At 48.3% G+C, this 23,795-nt stretch overlaps 1 protein-coding gene across 1 annotated transcript in view; it reads right to left on the bottom strand.

Moving 5' to 3' along the window:
• LOC119399427 (rho GTPase-activating protein 44) overlaps positions 1-23,789 on the bottom strand; it is a 161,718-nt gene extending 137,929 nt beyond the window's left edge. Inside the window, exon 1 of the mRNA XM_037666231.1 lies at positions 23,505-23,789. Coding sequence (XP_037522159.1) covers positions 23,505-23,557 — 53 coding nt within the window. The 5' untranslated portion in view covers positions 23,558-23,789. The remainder of the gene's footprint in view (positions 1-23,504) is intronic.
• Between the last annotated feature and the right edge of the window lie 6 nt (positions 23,790-23,795).

Here is a 23,795-nt window from a genome sequence, read left to right as displayed (position 1 = left end):
GTGCTTCGGTATCAATCGTTATTTTCTTCGCAGCAGAGAGTTTGGCCCGCTCTGTATAAATAGAAGAAGGCTCTCAGACGTGCAACTACACAACTGAAGAGAGAGCATTTAAATGAAACCACGACGTTCAAAAGCAAGCACAGCCACGTTGCACGGAAGAAGTACCTTATACAGTAGTAGCTCATAACCGCTTTACATGGCGACTGTAATCACTAAGAACAATTCAAGCGTTCTAAACACCGACAGCCAATATCTCGACTGTCAAGGGAACCCTGCATACGCCCCCCATTATTGTACGAGGGGCACCGCGGACAAAAGGGTTCGAGCAAAAGATGAAAAATAAGTCGGTCGCTATCTCGCCTCGGCGGTAGACAAGCATTGTCCCGAAGGCGAAAGATCTGTCGTCCACGGATTACGCCCTCCTTCTTTGCTACGATCAGAATGTTGTGCAGATATAGAGGCGTACCGCAATCCAGCCGTTTGCTAAGTGACAGTAGTGAGATATGCAGAATCGGCACCGCCGCTATACACATCCGAGGTGTTTCAGATTGCAGCGCAATCCGTCAAGTACCCCGCGTGTAAGCCACATTCCCTCTGATAATGCCCTCTGAGCTGTTATAAATATGCGCAACACCTCCCCCCCCCCCCCAAAAAAAAGCACTACCAAGGCCGTGACGTCAGCCTTTGTACTCCCAGGCAACAGCCTAGAAAGGAGGTGGCGCTTCTCTCCGTTTAAAACATTCATGCAGAGTGGTGAAACAGGGAGGGTGAAGGAAAACGGCCGCATAAAACAAAACGAAGCGTAAAATGTCACTGCATATAGTGTCCTGGTCGCTAATGAACGGCACAGTATATACGGGACACCCGCCAATGCGGTGTATGTCATGAATCTAAAGTACCCGTGGGCAGACATACTACAGCGACAGAGATGTAACAGTGACTGCTGATCGTTTTTATACGTCATGGAGGGAGAAAGAAGTTACAGGAGAGGGAGCGTTACGTCACGCAGCCTGCCTATAAACCCTCCGGGAAGAGCATAGAGACTCATTAAGTGACCTCCGAGAGAGACAGCGTATTGGCCGAAAATGTTTGCTCGGCTGCGCTGCCGCACAGCCTCGCCATTCGTATCAATGGGGGAGCTACATGGAGATAAACCTACAATGGAGGCCAGCGAAATTTGCCTTCATAAAGACAAAATGTCTCTATGCAATGTGTATACAACTGTTGCGTTCTTTTAAACCGTGTTTATTTCGCGAGGACATTCAGAACAAACCACTGAAATATCTCAATCTGTTTTTTTTTTATTTATGTCCAGCAATATTGAATTTCTTTGTTTAAGTACTACCTATTATATGTAAGTTGTATTAGGTTTCTGTAGCGTATTAACAGAGGAGGACCCGCCTGCGCCTTTGTAACGTCCTCCTGCAATATTTTTTGTCTGTATTGTATTTTCTTGTTGTATCATTAAGACTCATAGTAAAAAAAGATGAAGGAGAAAGGGAACATCGCCCGCTCTGACGCGGCGATCACGTGCTGAGCCAATATCTCTTGGATTTCAATAGCATTTCGCAGTGCTCCTTATCTCCCAGTTTGTCTTTCCTAAAGCAGCCGTACATAGCTCCAGAGTGAACACGTGACTACTTCGCCCTGACCGATGCAGGGCACCCACGACGACGACCGTCAGTTTGCAAAGGTCGGCTGAGGAGGAGAAGGACGTTGATGCGAAGGACGTTCGATGGCATTGCTCTGCTGGCTGAACGAAGGAATCCAGACCGCGACCAGTCAGGAAAAAAAAACATAACACGCACAAGACGACAGGACGGAGAGATACTACACTGCCGCTACTGTATACATAAAATGCCGAGCAGCCCGCGCGGTCACGTTGAATGCCAATGAACGACCGACGATGCGCGCTCCCGCGGTTCAACGAACGAGGGACCGACCGGTGTGACGATGGAGCAGCAAAAAGAAGACGCGACGGGCCACTTGCAGAACTTCGGCGATAACCCAGGCTGTGCGCAGTACTATAGCCGCACACGTTTACGGATTACGGTAGAATCAGTGGAAGCCTATTGGAGTATACCTGCGTATTTGTGCCTCTTCATGTTTGTGCAACACATATAAAGGCCAAAAGTAGGCTTACATTAGGTGAGCAGTCTACAAAATACTATGACATGCCACAGGAAGGTTTCGTTACATAAACCGAAAAGACAACGAAGCAAGTGAGTCGCAGCATCCATAGAAGAAACTCGGCAAATTCATGCAGGTGTACCATCAGAGTCTATGCACAATCACTGCGATGCGTAGAGAAGTTCAACGTTTCATCTTACTGACAAAAAAACAACTCTGCGCTATACTGCAGTGATAAACTCTGTTTGGCTAGTAAAAATCACGGCAAGAGACATAACGCCCAGGCGTGTCGTCTTTCCGAAACCAATATAGCCATACAGGAAAACGCTACACAAATGCGATTGTAGTATGGCTCGGAGCTTCATGTCGCTATCGACGGTGCTTGCTCTATCAGCGAAACATTAACCGGTAGCTTCGAGAGAGTTTCGTGAGCGCACTTTAGAAAGCATGCCTTGTGCCCCGCCAGATCTCGGAGGCCACGCGTGTGGAGAACGGAATCGAAGCTAGGTGACGTACAATATCGAAGGGCGCAACGAGTGCGCGTTCTCTGCTTACGCTCAGGACTGCTAGCTCTATATTCACGAGCACGCTACAGCCGGCTTTCGCATACCTCCGTAAACTGTCCGATAGGTCAAAGAGCTAGCTCGACAAATAAACAAAGAAAGGTGGTGATGCAAATTGGTGTTTCGAAACCGATAGAGGCAGGTATATACATTATCTAGACCACAATGGCGGGTCTATACCGCTCGCGTTCATTTTTGAGCCGCGAGATAAGACAAAGTTTACTGGATTATCCTGTAGCGCTGCACGACCACGCATGTTCTCGAAGCCCCGCCCACTTTCAAGCGCCAACCACCCGATTAGAAGAACGAGCGGATTACCACATAATCCCAAACCGCGCGTATACGCTCGGTCAGAGCGATTACACGAATTCAGCTGGCTATCGGGAGAGCCACGAACAAATCGCCTCAGGTGAAGTTTTGAAGAGAGTCATCAAACCGAATCGCGCAGCGATCGAGAAGCCCGCACGAACAATTGTCGAGCAGCGCGATGAAGTCGTCCAATCATACACGAAGGAAGAGAACCACGCACAATCACACCAATGGAAGGCGACCGTCCGCCCAGTGCGGCAAGCCGAAGAAAGATAGCTCTACAACTAAATCAACAAAACAAAGCCTGACAATAGTAGCTCTACAGCCGGCCGACACACTAAAGACCTATATGCAGTGGTCACTGCTGGCCGATTGAGCGCGCTGTAAGCTGTGAATCGTGTTTCCACAGATACGTTTGGTTCAACTGGACGTATGTATTAGAAATAAAACAGCTTTTGGGTGCTTTTAGCGCCCTCGCGTAGTAGCGGCCGTCATAATGGCCACTAGCATCCAAGCCAAGGCGAATCGTTTTTTGGATCCATGGTCTACGTCGGTTTGTTCAGTTACGCGAGGTTTTGCATGTGCGTGCGCTTTTACTGTGTGTTTGGTCGCACAACGACTAACGCACCCTATTTTGTACGTGCTCGGAAACAACCATCCAGACTTACTTTTTTTGGTTTCGCTGATAATTCTCCGAGTACCGTGCCAGCAACAGGTTCAGGCGCTCGCGCACACAGCGCGCTGTAAAAGGTTTTTTCAGGGCTTCCTGAGGCGCCAAGCTATCTCTTCGCACTGCTCGGGTGCCTAAACGGATCGCTAGTTTGTATTTCCGCTAGCAGCGCAATATCGTCGCTCAAAGTAAAATAAACTCGATTTGGGCCGGCTTTGTTGCTCTCTGCGTTCGACGCCATCGCTGCCGTTTTGCTATCTGGTTCCTATATCAATCGAGATATCGCGAGAGCGTCACGCCGCGTACGCTTCGCCTGGTCACGTTTACGCACGCCGCGTTTTTTATCGGGCGTACGCGCGCATCTCTGGAATCGATGCGTTACGTACTGCACATGCGCAGTTCTCTCCCGTGGCAGTGCTGCGTACGTGGGCTCGATACGTACGCCCAACTAAAAGTGTCTAATGGCAGTGGACGGGGGCACGGCGCGTGCGCCTGTAGAAAAATATGTCGGACCGCAAATCGTCCATCGACGCACCTGTGCACACCGCAGAGTTGAGCGACGAAGTATGGGCACGGCGCGTGCCCCTGTAGAAAAATATGTCGGACCGCAAATCGTCCATCGACGCACGTGTGCACACCGCAGAGTTGAGCGACGAAGTATAACAGGCGCGGGTCGCAACGCAATCGCCCCATTTACGTCCAAGGCCAAAGGTGGCGACGCCCGGCCGTCAAACGCCATTTCGCCTTCTCCGAACGGTTCCGAACAATGGCTGCAGAACGCTCCTGCAGTAACGACATCCCATGCACAGGCAATGACAGCCTTCCACAATCGAGGTTGACGCGCACAATGTGTCGCCCCAAGGCTATACGCGATCGAACGTGTGGGGGCCACTCTGCAGTCATCTCTCTATTTCGTCCACGCATCGACGCATGGCCCTGAAAGACACGAGAGGGGGGGCCTCACAAACACTGCACCAATTGTCGAGCAGCGCAATAAAGTTCTCGTGTCCCTGCGTCGAGCCAACACGGCGAAAATTTCGTTCGCTTAATCGCGCTGCACCAATATTTGTCGCCACCGTGTTTCAAATAGGGTAACAATGTTTGCAGCTGTCATCATTAATTGAGAGTGACTCAACGTTTCTCGCTCTATAAACAATAAGTGCATATTAAAGACAAACTAAAGGACCAAGCTAAAAAAAAAAAGAAAGCCCACTAGTACAGTACTCAAAGTTACTTCCCTTCATCTGTCATAAAATCGTTGTTAAAGATATATATATAAATAAATAAAATGGTCACATATTCCTCTCGAAAGATTCACGGAGAATTGCAACTAATCAAAATGTCTTCGTTCACAACTCAACGGCGTTGCAATGCACTGCGATATGCGGGACTATTCCTGAAAGTCGCATATAATGGCCTTTTTAGTTCTGGCATTTCATTGTGATCATTAAATGATTCGCAACACTGACCGCAGTTCTGCGAGAACTGCGGCAGTTGCTGCTGCAGTTTTCGTCAGTGCCAGAGTCAGGGCCAGAGTTGCAACTAACTAAAACACGTTTCTTATTTTCTTCCCCGCTGGCGACAGCGGCAGATAAATAACACCGTTAAGACGACAGTCCACTTATTTCGCAGCGATATATATATATATATATATATATATATATATATATATATATATATATATATATATATATATATATATATATATATATATATATATACTGGCATGCTGTACCACTTCAGCTTCAATGCGCGCCATCAGCAGGAGCTCGAGACTTCTCGTCTGCGATGCGTGCGTTCATCATATCAATCCCGGAACAGATCTTGAGAAAGCGCCCGGCGCCTCGGCTCTCTCCGCCTAAAGAAAGCCCGACTTAAAAATAGCCTCCCGTTATAATACACGAGACACAAAGAAAGAAGAACAAAAAAAAACAAGGTTCATTTCTTCCACGGAAGTCGTCTTCAATTAGCGGAGTGGTGTCCGCGGTCTCGCCACCAGCGCGACAAAGTGTCAGCCGCATACAATTGCAGCGCTTCATACAAATATAGTGCTCCAGCCGTGCACTTCATATGTATGGCGCGTCACGCGGGGTCACAGCTCGCCCTTCTAATTGGCAGTAATTGAGAGGTCGGCCAGACCGTCGCGGGAGTATACAGTCTCCGGAGCAAGCGCGCTTCGTCTTCATCAGTCTCCAGAGCGCAAGCACTCACGAGACGACTTGGCGCTTCCGGGCGAAACTTCCGAGCAGGGAGCGCCGAATTCGAGAAGAAAAAAAAACGAAAAAAAGCACGCAACAACGCTTTTTGAGACGAGGCTGAATCATCAGCGTCTTACTGGGAAATGGGCTTGAGAGAAGGAAAATGAGAAAGAAAATGTCAGGGATGTTAACTAGTCTACAAAAAGTGGTATGCTACCCGATACAGGGGAAACTGATAGTGGTGATGATTTGTGTGTGTGTGTGTTTTTTTTATGGCACAAGGGTAAAGTGTGGCCAAAGAGCACCATGACTAATAGTGTTGTGTATACGATGACTAATGACTTCCGATAGCATCTGATACGGCTGTAAAGTGACAGTTAAACTTTGCAGTTAAACGTAAACCGCAATTAAACTTTGCGGCGGGATATCTCGGGCAAAGACACGTTAGAAGAGTTCTTCCAAGTGGAGCTGTGTAGAAACGCGACTGCCTCCAGCTTTTCAATACAAGCATCCCCGCTTGCTTCACTCAGTAAAAAGTTCATTATTCGATCTTAGTTAACTGGGTGACTGACAGCGATAATTATTGTCTCACCTTGTGTCCCCCTGGATGCATAGCTTATCTGCAAAGGTGGTTTTGACGTCCTTCCCAGAGCTGAATTTTAACGGAACCATAAAGCTTAACTCTGAACACCCGGTATATGCATTTGATGGCGCTGACGCCAGCGAGTGTTAGCGTAGCCGAGCGCTTAAGCAAACCTCGAACGTTTCAGGACGACAAAAAATGTTGGCTAAAAGAGAAAATAACTTGGCAGTTCACTAACGACTACTCAGCCGGAACAAGATCGAACGAACGAGATCGAAGGGACATAGGATGGTCTATAAGGCTGTAAAACAGAAAATAAAACAACAATAAAGCGATAGGTAAGAGGATCACAGAAAGACGTGACGGCGTCACGTTCCACGCCCGCGCAATCGATACCGCCGCTGCGTGTCTCCGACGAGGCAACGTGAAAAGAAAAAAAAAAGGAGAAAAAGAAAGAAAAGATGGCGGAGGCCCGGCGAAACGGAAACAATGGCTCGCAAATGAGGGACCCCCACGCAAACGACGCCAGATGAGGGCGAGGTCACTACACACGTGAACGGCGATACAAGTGCAGCAAGAAGAAATTGCACCCCCCCCCCCCCCCCCCGCCCTTGCCTCCCGGATCACAGAACACGTTCGCAGTGTACCGCAGTACGCAGGCACGTCGAATATGCGCCATAAAGGACAAAAAGAAATAAGTACAAAAAGAAACACACGCAAAGAGATTAACAAGGCAGACAAACGCCACTAACGACCATTCCGTTCCACCAAAACGGAAGGGGGGGGGGGGGGCAGACCCAGCAGGGACGACGGGTTGAGACCGATAAATAAATCTGGAAGGAAAATGCGAGAGCTGGGAGACGGCGGCAGGTCAACGCGATAAATAAAAAAAAAGAAAAACAAGTCCAAAAAGAAGCAGAACAGAAGGAAAAAAGTAGACAAAAATTCCGGCTCGCCGCCGCCGAACGACCTCAGCCCGGTTTCTGTATCTTTCGCTTTCCGCGTCCGGCCGTGCACGCCAGCCGGAATTCGCCCGTCCGCTGACCCCTCCCCTCCTTCCATCGGCTTCTCCCGCACGCAAGACGACCTTTCTCTCTCTTTTTTCAGGCGGATCAATATCTCGTTTTGATTTTTACTTGGTCCCTCTGGCTCGCAGGCCGGACGAAGGCGCGGCCCCGGCGGGGTATATTCATCCATATTATATATACCTGAAACGCTTGTGTCGGCAGCAGTGACCGCCGAGGAATCCACGGTAGACAAGCATCCGAGCTGCTTGCTCTGGTTACTCCCCTCTCCGGCCGGGGTCACACCAGCGACGCTGTTTGATCCCCAGCTCATTCACGGTTCGAAAAAGCGACCCCGACAGACCGGATCCCCAGAAGGAGTATATGGATGGACCCACTGTTGCGAAGAAAGAAAGAAAAATTCAACCAAGAGAGAGAGAAAAACGTTTATTACGTGGCCAGTAAGTGAATGTGGGAGCTACCGTTTTTTTATTCCCCTCTCTCCCGGTTCGCGATCCAGTTTGTAGCTGTCGTTTTACACTGTATAGTTCCGGATTCGACTGAGTTCATTCCTCTCCAAGGTCATACCTTCGGCAATGGGAAAAGTAGAAGAACAGATTTGTCTATCTGCCTTGCGTGTCAAAAACAACCCATTTATTTATGTATTTATTTAGTCAGTACCCACAGTGCCAAAAATGCATTACAGCTTGTCCCGTGTGTGTGTGTGTGTGTGTGTGTGTGTGTGTGTGTGTGTGTGTGTGTGTGTGTGTGTGTGTGTGTGTGTGTGTGTGTGTGTGTGTGTGAGTGAGTGAGTGAGTGAGTGAGTGAGTGAGTGAGTGAGTGAGTGAGTGAGTGAGTGAGTGAGTGAGTGAGTGAGTGAGTGAGTGAGTGAGTGAGTGAGTGAGTGAGTGAGTGAGTGAGTGAGTGAGTGAGGTAGGTAGGTAGGTAGGTAGGTAGGTAGGTAGGTTCGTTTCAGAAGGCGTACTTATAGCTACCATTAGCCACTATTCAGCACACACTAGCAGGCATTATCATTCATTTAACTAACACTAACCAATTTTAGCCCTCATTTAGCCAACAGTAGATTGTGCTGGTCGCATTCGATTAACTATATACGGCAGGCAAGGACAGCGCCGTTCACAAATCGCGGGAGCGGCGGTGAATGAGGGTGTCGCTCAGATATATGTTCCCACGTATTAAAGGCAAGCGTCATTTCACTCGTGGCGAAAAAGCGGCTCCCATTAGCGACACGCGATCGCGCTTTGCTGTACAAGCGTGAGTTTTTTTTTTCCTGGCTGTGGGCCAGCGTCATCTCGACGGCCGCACACGCCCGAGGGACGCGCGCGAGCGTTGAGTCATCGTCACAAAAGCGAGACTTTATGCAAAACTTGTTTCCGCAAACACGACAACCTGTATGCCAAACCACGGCCGCACTGGAAAAGTATACCGTTCTGGCGCGGCCGTGGCTAAAAGCGACCGCGGAAATTATCTAGAAGGAATATAAAAGGCGGCGTAACAGGTTTCTCTTCTATTCATTCATTCATTCTGGATATATGGCAAGATTTAGACTACTTCTTGCCGGGGCGTCGTGCGGTCACTGTGATTATTATAAAAAGAAATCGTCGCGTACATCGCTAGTGAAACATCTCAATGCTCGGCACACTCAATTTCGTGTTCAGATATACGGCTCAGGTTTGTTGCAGCATTGTCGTCGCTACAAAGTGCCCATGTCTAAAAGTTTAAGACTTTATGGGCAAACGAACGTACATTGGAAGATTATAGGCGAGTTATGGACTTACACTGCAGGTTGGCTATAGAAGGAAAAAAAAATGGAAACATGTTTAATAAAGCCGCTAAAGTGGTTAGCTGGAGCTAATTGGAATAGTGACGCTTGACGCAAATCTCGCAATCCGTTAGTTCTCCAACAGTTTTTTTTTTTTATCTTAAGCGCCGGAAAATGCATCCAGCGTTATAGATTTAGTGCACGCGAAAGGTCTTCAGGTGATGGGAACGAATCCAGAGCTTTCAGTTGCGAATCTCACAACCTCGGGGCTCGCTTTGAAACGGTAAGATACCTGCAAACATGCCCTTACAGTGCCCACAGGCCCATTCAGTACTGAATCCTACAGGAAGCCACAGTGTCAATGTCGTAGTCCCTGTTCACAAAGCTCACGCGCCTCATTTATAAGAGAGAGAGAGAAAAGCACCGCCCAAGCTGTCCGTATGCGGATATGAAACGTGCGGCGTCGGTGTTGATCACGCGAGCCGGGATCTATCGAAGCGTCTTCTGTTGTAGGTTTTCACTTTTCTATCGTTACATTTAAGAGGTGCGTGCTTCAAACTTAACAGTTTGGTGACGTTACCTTAAAAGATACTAAGAAAACTTAAAACGATTTCGAGGGTAGCGATTCATGCTGCGGCGGGTAGCATCCCTAGCTACATATGCTGACAAAACCTGAAAAGACTCGTGCAAGCGCGGAGAGAGCGTTGCTTCTTTACTTAGTGCGCACTCACAGAGCGCCGCACTTTTCCACCTCAGAGACGCATAAAAGCACAGAAGCGGCCCCGAGTGCACACAAACGTGGATAAATGCAGCTCACTCGGAACGTACGGCGCCGAAGCCAAACAATCTCGGCCTCGCAAAGCGGGATCCAGATAAAAGGGGTGACAGGCTTATCAAAGCACGAGGAGCTCGCGTATGGCGCACGTGCGTGCACAAAGAGTGCGTGTGTTCACTCGGTCTCAATCCGGATTAGCGCGACACGGCGCGGTGGGCAGCGAGAACGGCACGAGCCGGCCAAACGCGCCTCGACGGCGCGTGCATAGATACACACACGCGTGTAGATTGATAAACGCGATAAAGTCTTTTTTAGCTCGAGGCAAAACGCGGCCGACGACATCCGATGGAGGTCAGGGACGACCCTGCTGGCACGTCACATCGTTTTCGCGATAACACCCACCTCGAATGCCAGGTATAGTATTCTATAGTTGATAACACGGAAACAAGAGATGGGAAAACACCTGGACGGTGATGCAAAACTGTCTAAGATATCAACATCTAAGGCACCGATTCCTCGAACCTCCTTTCCGAGAACTTCGACTTCAGCTTTCCGTAACGGCATTACTCTCCCTGGGGGCGTCGGCAATGGGTCACTGCAACAGGGACATATGTGAGGCGGTATTTAACTATATAAACGAATCAAAAAGACTGTCATGCTAATATTTGTAGTACATACTTACTTTATTTATTTCATTTATCGTTAATTATTTATTTACCTCACTCTTTCTCTTCCTTTTTTTCTATCTCTTTAGCATTCAATTGGGAAACCGCAAACACAAATAATATTTTCGCTTACCTACAAATTATCTCTTTATGTTATCCTTTTTTTTTTTTTCATTAACAAATCCTACTGCCGCACGATTTGTGGCCGATCCTCCGTGGTGGGTTGTGCCATTCCTCTAGGAACAACCAACCAACCAACTGCCAGAACTGGCTGCCAGGGGCGTAGCCAAGGGGTGGGTTGCGGGGGTTCAACCCCCCCCCCCCCCCAAAAAAAAAATTTTTTCAGTTTTGCTTGCGTATATATACACGCACACATACAAACGCACGCACGAACATACATAAAGTATGGTTGAACCCCCCCCCCCCCCCCCCCCCCCGAAAAAAATTTCTGGCTACGCCCCTGCTGGCTGCTCGTGCATAAGGTAAGATGAGGCGGAATGAAAGGGGCGGGACTTGTAGGAAAATTTCGGCTGTAGTGACTTTTTCTCCCGCGAAAGATTTCTTATGCCCGAGATGTAATAATAATATCTGGGGTTTTACGTGCCAAAACCACGATATGGTTATGCTGCACGGCGTAGTGGAGGGCTCCGGAAATTTTCGACCGTCTGGTATTCTTTCACGTGCACTGACATCGAACAGTACACGGTCCTCTGAACATTTCGCCGCCGTCGAAATGTGACCGTCGCGGCCGGGATCGAAGACGCGACTTTCGGGTCAGTAGCCGAGCACCGTAACCACTGTACCACCGAGGCGGACTGATGTCCGAATGTGGCCATAAAGACAGCCGCTCTTACAGTTAAATCTGTCTACAGCTCTGGCATGCCTACGTAATTCAAGTCGACCTTTAGGTAAGAGTGACCCAAGCTTCAAGGAGGTCGAACGGGGGCAGATTCCCTAGTAGAGACGCGTTACCTTTGTAATACTTGTTTTTCTATTATCTCTGTGTGCGTCAGTATTCAAATTTGCGGGTTGGTATGGGGTACTTCAAATATAGATATGCTATTATTATTATTATTATTATTATTATTATTATTATTATTATTATTATTATTATTATTATTATTATTATTATCACTACTTCACATGTCACGCACAGAAACTTTCCATTATCTGTATGCATCCATCGACAGAGGAAGGCACCACCTATCCAACGTACACTCGAAATGCAGGGCAAAAACAAATGCATTCGTCACTACTGAAGGCGTTCTGACTTTCAGGGAGGGAGAGCGTCAAATTCCTATTCGTGCTCGCAGCACACAAAACGCGACAGCCAGACGAATAACCGTTCCGTTTCTGATCCAAGACGGGACAGAGGCAGAACCCCCATCCTACTCCCCTAAAAACATGGCAGCCGCCATCGCCGCCATCTTTCTAGGGGAGGAGGAATGGCGAAGGAAATCACAATGAAGAACGTCATCCACGGGGAACGGGGCGGGCGTCGGCCATCACAGTCGAAACGAAAAAACAAAAAAAAAAGGCGGAAGTGGTTCGCCGTCCCGCGATCATAGAGACGAACCGCGTGCGATCAAAAGAGGCGCCCGAATAATAACAACAAGAATATTAATGCAACAATAACCACGAAGCCCGCCAGTCAAGCGGTCGCGTCACGGCGCAGGACGCGTATGCGAAACAACACAGCAGGCTTGGCGGCGGACGACAGCTTTCGGATCTCGTCACAGGAGGAGGGATGAAGGGTGTGCTGGTTCTGCATGCGGCGTACCCGTGGACCGCGATACGAATAACACCCAACGACTCCCACCTATCTCTATACTCTGCCACGTGTGCGGCTTAAGTGGCACGGCCACTGGATAATAGGGCACCGCGGTACACAATGTAATGTTTGGAATGAGACGCGGTGATGCAGCAATCGCAGCGTGTCTCACCGAAGCATTATGCGTCTGGAAGCGGATACATACTGTGTACGTGATGGATGCGGTCTGTACGGCTGACGTGAAGTAGGAAGAGGAATATAATGCGCGGACAATCGGGAGCAGGAGAGTTACTAGTGCAGAACGACGACAGTGTGCGCATGCGCCGCGCACTCATACTATGCTACGAAGTTATTAGATATGCACGGTGTAGCGTCGACACACACACACACACACACTAGAAAAGCCGTAGAGGAGAGCTCCGGGACAACTGTACTTGCCCGCACGCAACCCCATGAACCGTGCGTATGTGCGCAGAGGTTGACAAGCATATTTACTTCCTTTATAAAGCGAAGCTTCGACTGCGAACCCCCCCCCCTTCCGCCCCCCTTACCTGCTCTCGTGGACTTCAGTACAAAGTGGAAAGATGTGCTAGATGGCGTGGTTCAACGTGAAAAAGACACATGCCAGGAAGTTATTTGTCTGTATATGGAACCCCGCTGACATTTTTTAGATGCGAAGTATCTCAAGGCGGAGCTCAATCCGGTGGTGGTGGTGTGCGGGTGACCACCCTTACTGCGCATGCGCATACCCTCTCCACTGACCCTCTCCTCTCCACATTCCCTCTCCCCTTCCCCTATCCACTTTCCCTCTCCCTCCCCCTTTCCACTCTTCCTCTGAAACGCGGGCTAGACATGCCGACATTCTCTCCTGCGCAACGCCGCGATGAGCTCGAGCGCATGCGCGTCCCCTCCGCTTCTCTCTCCTCTCCCACGCTGCCCCCCTCTCGCCCGCCTGTCGACCGCGTTCCCCGCTCGCCGTGAGAATTAACGGCCAGGCTAGATGGAAGATACGACGCGCGTAGCGTCCCTCTTCGCGTTCCACGGCGCGAGGTCGGTAGCATGCCCAACGAACGCCAACGGAACGCGATCGCGCAAGTGCTCCGGCTTCGCATCGCCTCATGGTCCCCTTTAGCGGGAGATGGTGTAATTTTTCCTTACCATGACTGGTGCTACAAGTATGCAGGTAAAAACGGTACAGCTAGCTAAAGAAGGCCTCCAATCTAGACGAGCTAAATACTCGGGCGGAAACTATAGTCAACGTCATTGTGGACATCATGGAGACCATCATGTCCCGTTAGTAAAGGTGGTGAAAGTGGAACAGAAAGACACCGCCTTCACTAATCTAGTTATAACGGAGTTACAACAGATATCTCCCGACACATGATACGCCAGCCCACCCTCATTACACCTGAAACATCGACTGACACGTGTCCGACTGTTTTGAGCTAAGAGCGCAGATTCCGTTTTTTCACAACGTCGAATACGTCGCCAGAAGAGAGGAAGCATCCTCTTCTGTAACAAAAAAGCAAGAAGGAAAGAAAAAAAAAGAAAGGAAACGCGCCAAAGTGATGACGACAAACAACTCTTCCGCCAAAAGAAAAAGGAAAAAAAAAAACAGTTGGAGAACTGGCGAAGAAGGTTTCCTCCGCTCATCGCTAATGCTTACAGCGGCGCCTGGAGTTCGTCGCGTTTTCGAGAGGAAATAAAAACGAAAGAAAAAAGAAAATCGGATGGCCAACAGACGTTTCGCATCGCTTTCTCCAGCGAATGAAAGCGAGAATAAAACGAGACCGCGGAGCCATCTTTTTTTTTTCTTTTTTTTCCGAATGGACTTTCACTTGTTTCCGGATGGAAGAAAAGCGTTTGGGAGCTAGATCCGTTTTGCTTGCCGCTGTCGCCGTTCACAAAACTTTTTGCAGCCACAAAAAGACAGAGCATCTGGGCCAAGAATATGAACTATCACGAGCAGTCGTGAGTCTCGAAACCTGGTTAAAAGGGGGAAAAAAAAGAAAGAAAGGGGAGGGGGGATTAACGGGGGGACCTTTTGTGCCGCTGCACATCGTGACTGCCGTTACCTCGCCGAGCACCTCCGAGTCTTATTAAGTGACCTCGATTGTACTATAACTGAACCTCCCATCATAACCACGCACGCTGCGTTCCGCGGCCTTAAGAGTACACTGCAGACGACGACGACGACGACCACGAGGCCATAATAGCAGACGACCGAGAGCCGAATTAATTGGCTACGGCTCGCTGCTCGACTTGACAGCGCACGGCGCAGACGCGACCTCGCCCTATACGCATAGTTGATAATGTGTACTTTAGACGCCTCGCCTCGTAAGTGGCTTCTGTCTCGGAATGCCGATGTGCGAGCTTTAGGATCACAGTCGTATAAAGCGCTGTGCTTAGTGCATGCATACAACGATCTGTAGTCGCGTACGCAGCATTTGCGTCCAGCGAGCGTTTTATACACATGTGGCACCAGGCCCGATAACGCAAGATGCCCCCGCCCTACTCAAACATTTCCTACGCATTCGAATAATTCCGTTATATTACGGAAATTTAACGGAATCTATACGGAATACGCATATATTACTTCCGCCCGCTATCTCAACATGTGTTGCTCTCCCCGATGGTTGAGTGACGTCACTCCCTTGAGCATCGCGGGATGATCGGTGCAGAGGCAATTTAGTTTTCTTCATATGAGCTACAATTAAACTGCCAAATTCGAAGGTCTGTTGTACACCCTGCATGCTTGGATGGTACGGGGTTCGGGTCCGTTATTCGCTAAATACCACGACATGTTTCCCATGCATCTCTTACGGAACCGTATGTGTTCCTATGGGAAACACGACCAGAGTTTCTATTATTTAATTACCACCAACAATTAAGTTACTAATCACCTCCATTTAGGATAATCTAAAGTTGCAACGTAACATTAATAATTGTTGGGGTTTAACGTCCCAAACCCACAACATGATTATGAGGGACGCCGTGGTGGAGGGCTCGTGAAATTTCTACTATTCGCCTTTTCGGTTGGTTTCAAGATTGCGATAGCAGCAGCAGGTGTTGCATCCAAGAAACTTCCGGTCACTTCAATTATCACTCTCTAACGCCGAAGCAGAAAGCGTGCTTTTAAAGTTGTGCCAGAGTAAGGAAAGCCTCTTTTTCCGCTTTCAGGTAAAAAGAAGGCGCCTTAAGGTGAAGGACTAACTCTTATAATGTTGTGTGTGCAGCTTAGAAAAATATTTATGTAAAATATTTGGCCAGACACAGTGAGAAAAGTGTTGAAAATGTGCCGGTTACTCGCTAAGGCTTTTGTTCCTCGCCAACGCCACTTTGCTACGCCGACGCACAAAACCGGAAGCCGTCCAGCAGCTTTGTTTGTAAACGGCGAAAGGGTCTATACCTGGAGTTCTTTAACGCGCACTTAAATCAAAGCACACGGGCCTATATAGCACTTTGCCTCCATCGAAATGCGGTCGCCAAGTCCAGGATTCGAACCTGCGACCTTCGCGCCAAAATTTTGCAATTATCACATATTGTTTCCAATTACAAGGCATGTCGTTACGGACACGATTTTGCTCCGACGTTTGCGGAGTCCAAGAATATTTGGGCACTAAAAAAACTTGACCATACACTCTACGTTGTCGTCAAGTATAGTTAACAGGATAATCGAACGGCAAGAATCATTGTTCGGTCGTTCTCCTATTCGATAAGCGATAGTAAAATTCCCGTGCGCGCGACCCATCGACACACGCGTCTTGCCTATTGGCCGCGAGATCGAGCGGAGTCGCCGCCTGGCGGCTACTGGCTGAAGCGCGCCTAGTGTGGATTGCTCCATGCGTCGTCTGCTAGCCGCGTTGTGTTTGAATGTGCGCGTACGTCATGCAGGGCCTCAAAAGGCGGTTTGTTCCGTTGCGTTGGTGCAACTTTAACCGCTCGTACGTATGCCTAACACGATGTAAAGAAGCATTTGGCCTTGATCGGCTGTATATGTACTGTAATAAGATCAGTGAGTGCACTTGTCGAGAGTGCTGTGTGTGGTCGTCGTACCGTCCGTTCACGAGAGTCATATCAGTGTAGGTGCCGCTCTGTGGTTCAAGCGCATTGCAAAGTGCCCTTGGCGTTGTCCTAAAGATGAGAAGTATTAAATCTCATGTGAATATAGCCTTTTAGCGGCTCGGTGGTTAAAAAAAAAGGCTCTCATGCACTTGCGCGTTCTGGTTAGGTGTATAACTTCGGGACTGTCGTTTATAGGTTACGCGACGAGCTTTAGTTGTGTACGGTCCTGGTCCCACTGCAGAGAAATATTTCTGTCAAGTCACGTCTGACACTTCGGCACTTAAATTGTCCCCTAAACAGAACAGAAAATGGAATGACACGGAAATCGCAAAACTAAGTTGCCTTGGGCAATTATAACTTGTGGCGAAATGCATACAAAGACACCCGCGTACTTGCGAAGTAGCTTATGCCTGTCAAATTTGCGCTTTGGTAAGTTCAGTGTCGGAAGTGCGTCAGGCTTCAATCTCTTCCGCGAAAACCCTTAAAAAAGAGAGCGAGCGAGAAAAATATATTCATCAAGATCAGCAGTGGCGATAAACTCGCTCGCGCATTTTCATCGCTTACGTGGCGAGTGAGGGCTCATAAAACGATACCCTTTACTATGCACCAGATCATGCATGCACACTTGCCGCGTTTCGGTGCACGTACTTGCCCTGCGGAATACTGAGAACTGTTCTCGCGGCCATGTAAACACAATGGAACATGCGCGAACTACAAAATGGCTCGGGGACTCTCGTTTAAACAGACTCATAGCCAAGCGCGAACAAACTTTGCATTCACAGCGCAGACAGTACATGAATGACAAAGAATAAATTCCATGAATTAATTTTCTTCTTTCTCGATTGATTCTCGCTTAATTTTCCTGCGGAATTGTAGGAAAATCAAAGCACAGGGAAGCTTCCCCGAGCGTTCACTTACTGCGACCGTCTTCACGCTCGTAGTGCACAGCAGCAACAAGCATATAAATGCACACATTAGCGAAGTTATCGCTGACTACTCACCATTCTTTCTCGTCTGCGAATGCACCGTCATCGAAGTGCTTGCTGCACACCATCGCGTACTTGGAAGGCGTCTTGCCGTTACGAAGCCTAACGAGCCACAGTCGGCGACGTTCCGCGTCGGTGGATAAAAATGGAAGCTTATCCCTGGCTCTGTGCAGTATGTGCGGCATTGTGGCACCGGACAAAACCTCACCATCGATAACGAAGAGTTTTCTGCGGGTACGGAACACAAAATCACGATGTGAAAACAGAAGCCCCGTGTACTTCTACACACACCACACGAAACCAGTATCCACACTAGCAGGGTGACGGTGCTGCCACCTATAGGTCGATCTCGCCGCGAATAGGCCACGTTTTTCTTTTATCTCTCAGACTAGTTTTCCTAACCGCCTAGAGAGATAAAGCGATGCGATAAGCCAACCTCATCCATAGGCGTCTTCGAGCAGAGGTCGTAGAAGCAATAAGCCAGAGGTCTCGGCTCTCCCTCCGACGTCTACTACAACGTGTAGCATCGGGGACAATGTCGGCATTAATAATTCTGTCAAGCCGGGGGTAGCTCGGTCAATGACACGACGTCGTCGCGTAAGCCACATTATGGCGAGCTTGTAATGTATGCGTAATGGAGGAGCGTCAATAAAGCGCTGCCCGTGAACAACCAAGCCACACAAAAAAGTTGAACGACCTAACCACTGAAAACCGGACGTGGACGAGCGCTTACGCCATAACCATTGACACAGGAACCACGGTGTTGTTCCCTGTAGCCAGCGTGCAGTGTTTCTCTTTTTTTTTTTTTTTGCGAAACTACATGATTAAACGAAAAAAAATTTATTAAATACCCGGATTTTACGAGCACAAAATCACGACGTGCTTATGAATCACGCGGTAGCGAGTGACTCTAGATTCATGTTCACAACCTAGGATTCTTTAAAGTGCACCAAAGTCGAAGTGCGCATGCGTTCTTGCATGCATACAGGGTTGAAGTTTGAAGTTGAAGTTTATTTCACCACAGTGTTACACCATTTTTTTTTTTTTTTGATTCGAGAAATCTGTTCCAAAGTCTTAAAAAATGATTGAAATGCGACATTTGCTCGCTGTCTCTCGAATTACGATTCCTATGACGACAGACATCTCAACATGACTAGAGACATTCATACCAGCATTAATTAGAAAAAAATAACACAACTAACTTTTTTAATTAGAGGAGACAGGCGGTGAAGTCAAATGGGAGAATCGAAGCCCTTCCTGCGAAGAGGCGATTGCCACTTTGAGATTTCAAAAAAAAAAAAAAAAGAACGGCCGCTGGTAATTTTTGTGGAGTGATAAAATTAGAGCGAATTCACCACCGGCGAATCCGAAACCAAAGCGCCGATGACAGCAACTACCACACCCTAGCAGACAGCCACAAATTCTTAACGTAATGACAGTGTGACACCAAACGTATTGGTATAACTACGATGACGTCAACGCAGCATATTCACTGTTGCGATAAACCGGAACGTTATTGGCCTCTGCGCCGTCATAAGTGCAGAAGCCGCGCATCGTGTGCTGATGACAACTACGTGACGTCACAAAAACAGCTTCCCACCGTGGTGGTATAGTACAGTATGACGTCACTGCACGTCATTTATCGCAGTTTACGAGATCTGTAATAACTGTTGCGTACTATACAAGACTGACTACGAGGACAACAAATTTATTCGCCTCAGGGAGCAGAAAGGACGTAAAGCAACTGGCAAAAAAAAAAAAAAAATTTTTTGTGACAGATAAATGTCATGTCACGACCTTCCAGATGCTTTGCTGCGGATGTTCCATGTAAATTTGCGGAATCGCTGAAGAAAAATTGAACGGAATGAAGCAACGTATAGTACCTGTTGCCGAAGTGAATGTCGAATTACCACGACCACTGAAAGGCGCGACGAATGTTTTTATGCTAGCGTACAAAGTTGGAATAGACGAACCTGTTAACGTATTCAGTGAGCGCGCAGGCCCTTCTGTCTATATGTAGTTGAGGAAAAAAAAGAAAAGGTTTTACAGGAAAATTACAAACCTGCGAGAGCGGATACAGGGGCATTTCAGTCCGTTCTTCTTACTGACCGGTTTGTTAAAAAGCTCGAAAAAAGAAAAAAATAAAGAAAGATATCGCTTCCTCAAATGCTACAGTCATGTGTACGAAGTATGACCTCGTCAGCCGAGGTGGAACGCTGGTTACGGTGCTCGGATGCTGACCCGAAGGTCGCGGGTTCGAACCCGGCGGTCGCATTTCGGTGGAGGCGAAATGGTATAGAGGCCCGCGTACTGTGCGATGTCAGTGCACGTTAAAGAACGCCAGATGGTCGAAATGTCCGGAGCCCCTCCACTACGGCGTGCATCATAATCACATCGGGGTTTTGGCACGCAAAACTCCAGATATTATCAACTCAACGTAAAGTCAACAAAAACGACCAAAAATAACTATTATTACTCGTGAAAAGCTCGCTGTAGTAATGAGCCTTGGCATGCGCCGGAGGGGACAAATTTCACTGCACCCCGACGTCATACTATTACGCGAACTTTCTCGAACCCGGTTTCGCAAAGTATTTCATTTCAATGTACAAAGCGATAATGTCTTTATCATCAATACGAGTTTTCTTCAGTAAAGGATTACAAACTGATGTCCAACGTGGAACAAAAAGGGGCCTTATAAAACCATAGTTCACAAGTCGCGTTATAAAATGACTTGAGAAACGGTTACCGCAGCTCCCAGCAACGTCGCGGGGCAAATACCGAGCAGACTTCACGAAGACGAGCCATGAGGAACACGAGGCACACGAGCTCTCTGTCTTCATCAAGTGTGCGCTGCATTTGTCTTGTGGTGATGAACAACCCCGGCCTTATGTAGCTGCCATGGAACAACCAACTAGCTCGAGATGTGCGATCGTAACGACAAGCAAACCTGCGTGAACGACTAGAGCTGGCAAATGTCGGCAAAGTTGGGCTTAAAAAGCGACGAACAAGGCTACGTTGCGCCAGCCAAAGGGTTATAAAACTGTAATAGTCAAAGCTTATTTTTAAAACCTGTTTCGTCCAAGAACATGGTCACGAAAGGCAGACGGTAAATGTGATCCCGTGTTGCGAACACTATGCACTGCCTGTGCCCCGCTCTGCTCTTCATCTTTCTAGTCCCTTGGCCCGCAGAGTAGGGTAGCAAACCGGATATTTCTTTTTTTAATCTGACTCTCAGGAGGAGCTAAATCTCATCTCTCCATCCCTACACTCGTGCCGACCTTTCCACCCAACTCGTCACACCAATGCTTACGATACAGAATAACTTTTTTCTTTTTTCGTTTCCCGATTCCTTTCATTCCGTGTCGAAAGCCGCATGCCCATCACCAGGAAGTGTCAACGCTACCGTCAGTCACGTTGCGGACTTGGCTCAGCTCTTACACGTGTTTTCTCTCTCTTTTTTTTTCTTACCCACCTGACGACAAGGGTCTACCACCAATCAGCGCAAGGTGACGTCAGTGAACTGAAATAACCTCTCCTAGGGCGCGCGGTTAATTTTACGCCGCAGTCGGGCAAAAACAGTCGACGCGCGTCTGTGAGTCGGCAGCGTCGTGTAACCGCACGGTCAGCTGTACGCAACGCACGGCCAGCTACAGATTACGTCACACACCGTATCTTCACACGATAACTCGCCAAAAACAAGATGATAATAAAGTCGCTGAAAAGTACACTATCTTCCTGGCCAACCACAGCTCGGTCATCAAAGCACCGATGAAAAGCGATGATTTAGTGGAATCCCCTCTGAAACGAGACGACTACAAGTAGCCGTTTGGTATCTCTGCTATGATGCGCTTTTGCTTTGCAGTTGACCGTCCCGGCTATATCGTTCTTGATTTTCTCTTCTGCTGACATTTCTTTCTTGCTTTATTGTTCCCCCACCCATACGTCTCCCGCTCATCTCGAAATTTAGCCCTGAATACCAACGGATAGAATGGCTTGGCGGTAACTGGCATCGTATCTGTGCTCCTGAGCAGGCGTTGCAGAGAGATAAGCGTTCTGCCGATGAGGGCTGAATATAGCAGATTACGCAGACCCGCGCAACAGAGAAAAAAAAACACGAAGAAAGCTATATGCGTATCGGAGGCGGCTGCAACGCGGTGCCCAAGGCAGCACCAGCAAATACTACAAGTTAGTCTACAAGATGCCAGTGTTTTTTTTGTTTTTTTTTTTCTTGTGACACTTCCGTTCAGAGGTTGGGTCATGTCGACCACGGGCACACTGTTGCAGTTAAAGAAGCCTTCTCACCAGTGATGTACACGTTCCTCTAAAACAGGAACGAAAGCTCGTTCCTCGTTCCTTCCCAATATTGGAACGAGTTCCCGTTACAAGTTCCTCTAATGAGAAAGGAACTCGTTCCAGTTACATTTCAAAAATTGGAACGTGTCGTTACAGTCACGTTACATTTGAATATTTATTCAAAATATAGTGACGGTCACTGCCGGATAATCCTGAGGCGAAGTAAAGTAAACATTTTAAAGCTCACATCAAGATACACATATTTTACGAATTTTACATCACCGGAAGCAGGTTATATGTAGATAAAAGGAATCTAAAGAAACGCTCCTTGACGATTTTTTTTTAGAGACCACTGGCCACACACAGACACGTCTAACTACAACTTTCGTGCTCGCCTGTCACAAGTGCAACACATGGGGCATTTTTCATGCTAGTCTTCAAATGCACAGTCAGAATACTGCTCTTCAGATAGTCGACCAGAAATTTTCACACATGCACCAATATAAATAAATTTCTTGCACAGGAAACAGCATCGAAAGGAACAATACATAGGCGCCTAACAAGTGCTGATTAAATATTGCAGTGTGAGTACAAACTAATGTCCACGATCCGTATTCGCCACTTAGTGAAGTCTCTCGTTCGCACTCAGCAAGTCAGCACAGCAAAATGCAGCATAGTCAAGTGACAGGCGCGGTCGCCCATCCCCTCTGTTATGGACAATGTGTTGTGTGCATGAGCCTGTTCATTGCCTAGGAACGTTTACAGAAGGAACGCCGTTCCCTCTGCCGTTCCCACGTAAACGTAACGAGTTACCGTTACAGTTCCACCGATACTAAATGGAACGGTGGCGTTCCTCCAAAAAGGAACTGGTTCCTGGAACGTCGTTCCTTGGAACGCCGTTCCGTGCAACACTGCTTCTCACTCTAAGAACATTTTAAGCAACAGCAATTTCGCCGGCCAGCCGACGTCCGGTCATCCCTCGCGCGCGAGATCGACAGAACACTTAAATCCGGGTCTACGCGCTGTCGCGACATGGAAAAACATGTCATATCAAGGAGGGTTCTTGCGTGACAGCCCGTCGCGAAAGTGTCGTGTATCTTCACAGAGGCTTCGCTGTTTTTCCGGCGACAAACGGGGGAACGCCGGAAACTAGCACCGCGTGCCAACAAATGAGATTATTGTGCCCAACGCGGCCAATACGCCGGAGGCCCAGCCAGTCCGTACACAAAAACAAACAAGAAAACAAGCAAAGAGGACGCGGCTTATTTATAGCTACGGTAATTGCAGCTTTTACAAATGCCAGTCGCCATTTACTTTTATCGAAGTGCAAGAGAATGAAGGCGGAACCTGCGAGTCGACTGAGTTAACAGCGAAAAAAGAGATACCGGAGTATCTAGCTTGAGATAACGACGTCGGATGACTCCGGAGAAGACGGAGCCGATGGGGCGTCTCGCAATTTTTTTCGCCGCGTCGGGTCTCCAAAACAGCGACGGATGAATCACACGGTTGCCCGGTTCGCTGTGCAAGCGCGCCCGGACGACCGAGACGGAAACCGTAAACAAGGAAAGAAAAGAAAAGCTAAAACGCCCAAGAACGTCGAGACGTCGCGATAGGAGTCGAATGTCGACTTCGGGGGTCGGGCCCGAGCATGCAAGTGGTTTTCTACGAATGCTTGGAACTTTTAAAAAGGAGGCGGTCGCGCGACTCACCCGAGAAGCGTCTGATCCGCAAGCTGCTTGACTCGTAGGATTTGCTTCTTCATGTTGACGGCGGGCCGGCGGCGTTTGCAGCCCGGACTTGCAAAGGTTTCGTGGTCAGGATCGAAGGGCTAATCGGGCTTGCACACACATACAAGCACGGGGAACGACGTTGGCAAAACTTTTCTTCGCAACAACCAGAGAGGGGTAGGTTAGGGGCAGAGCGTGAAAACAAATTAAATAAAACAACGGCTCGGAGAAAATAAACCGAGGGTAGGTAGGTAGTTAGGGTAGGGGGAGGGA

This window comes from Rhipicephalus sanguineus, chromosome 7 (genome assembly GCF_013339695.2).
Source record: "Rhipicephalus sanguineus isolate Rsan-2018 chromosome 7, BIME_Rsan_1.4, whole genome shotgun sequence".
Taxonomy (NCBI): Eukaryota; Metazoa; Arthropoda; class Arachnida; order Ixodida; family Ixodidae; genus Rhipicephalus; species Rhipicephalus sanguineus.
This window is presented reverse-complemented; position numbering and strand designations above follow the sequence as displayed.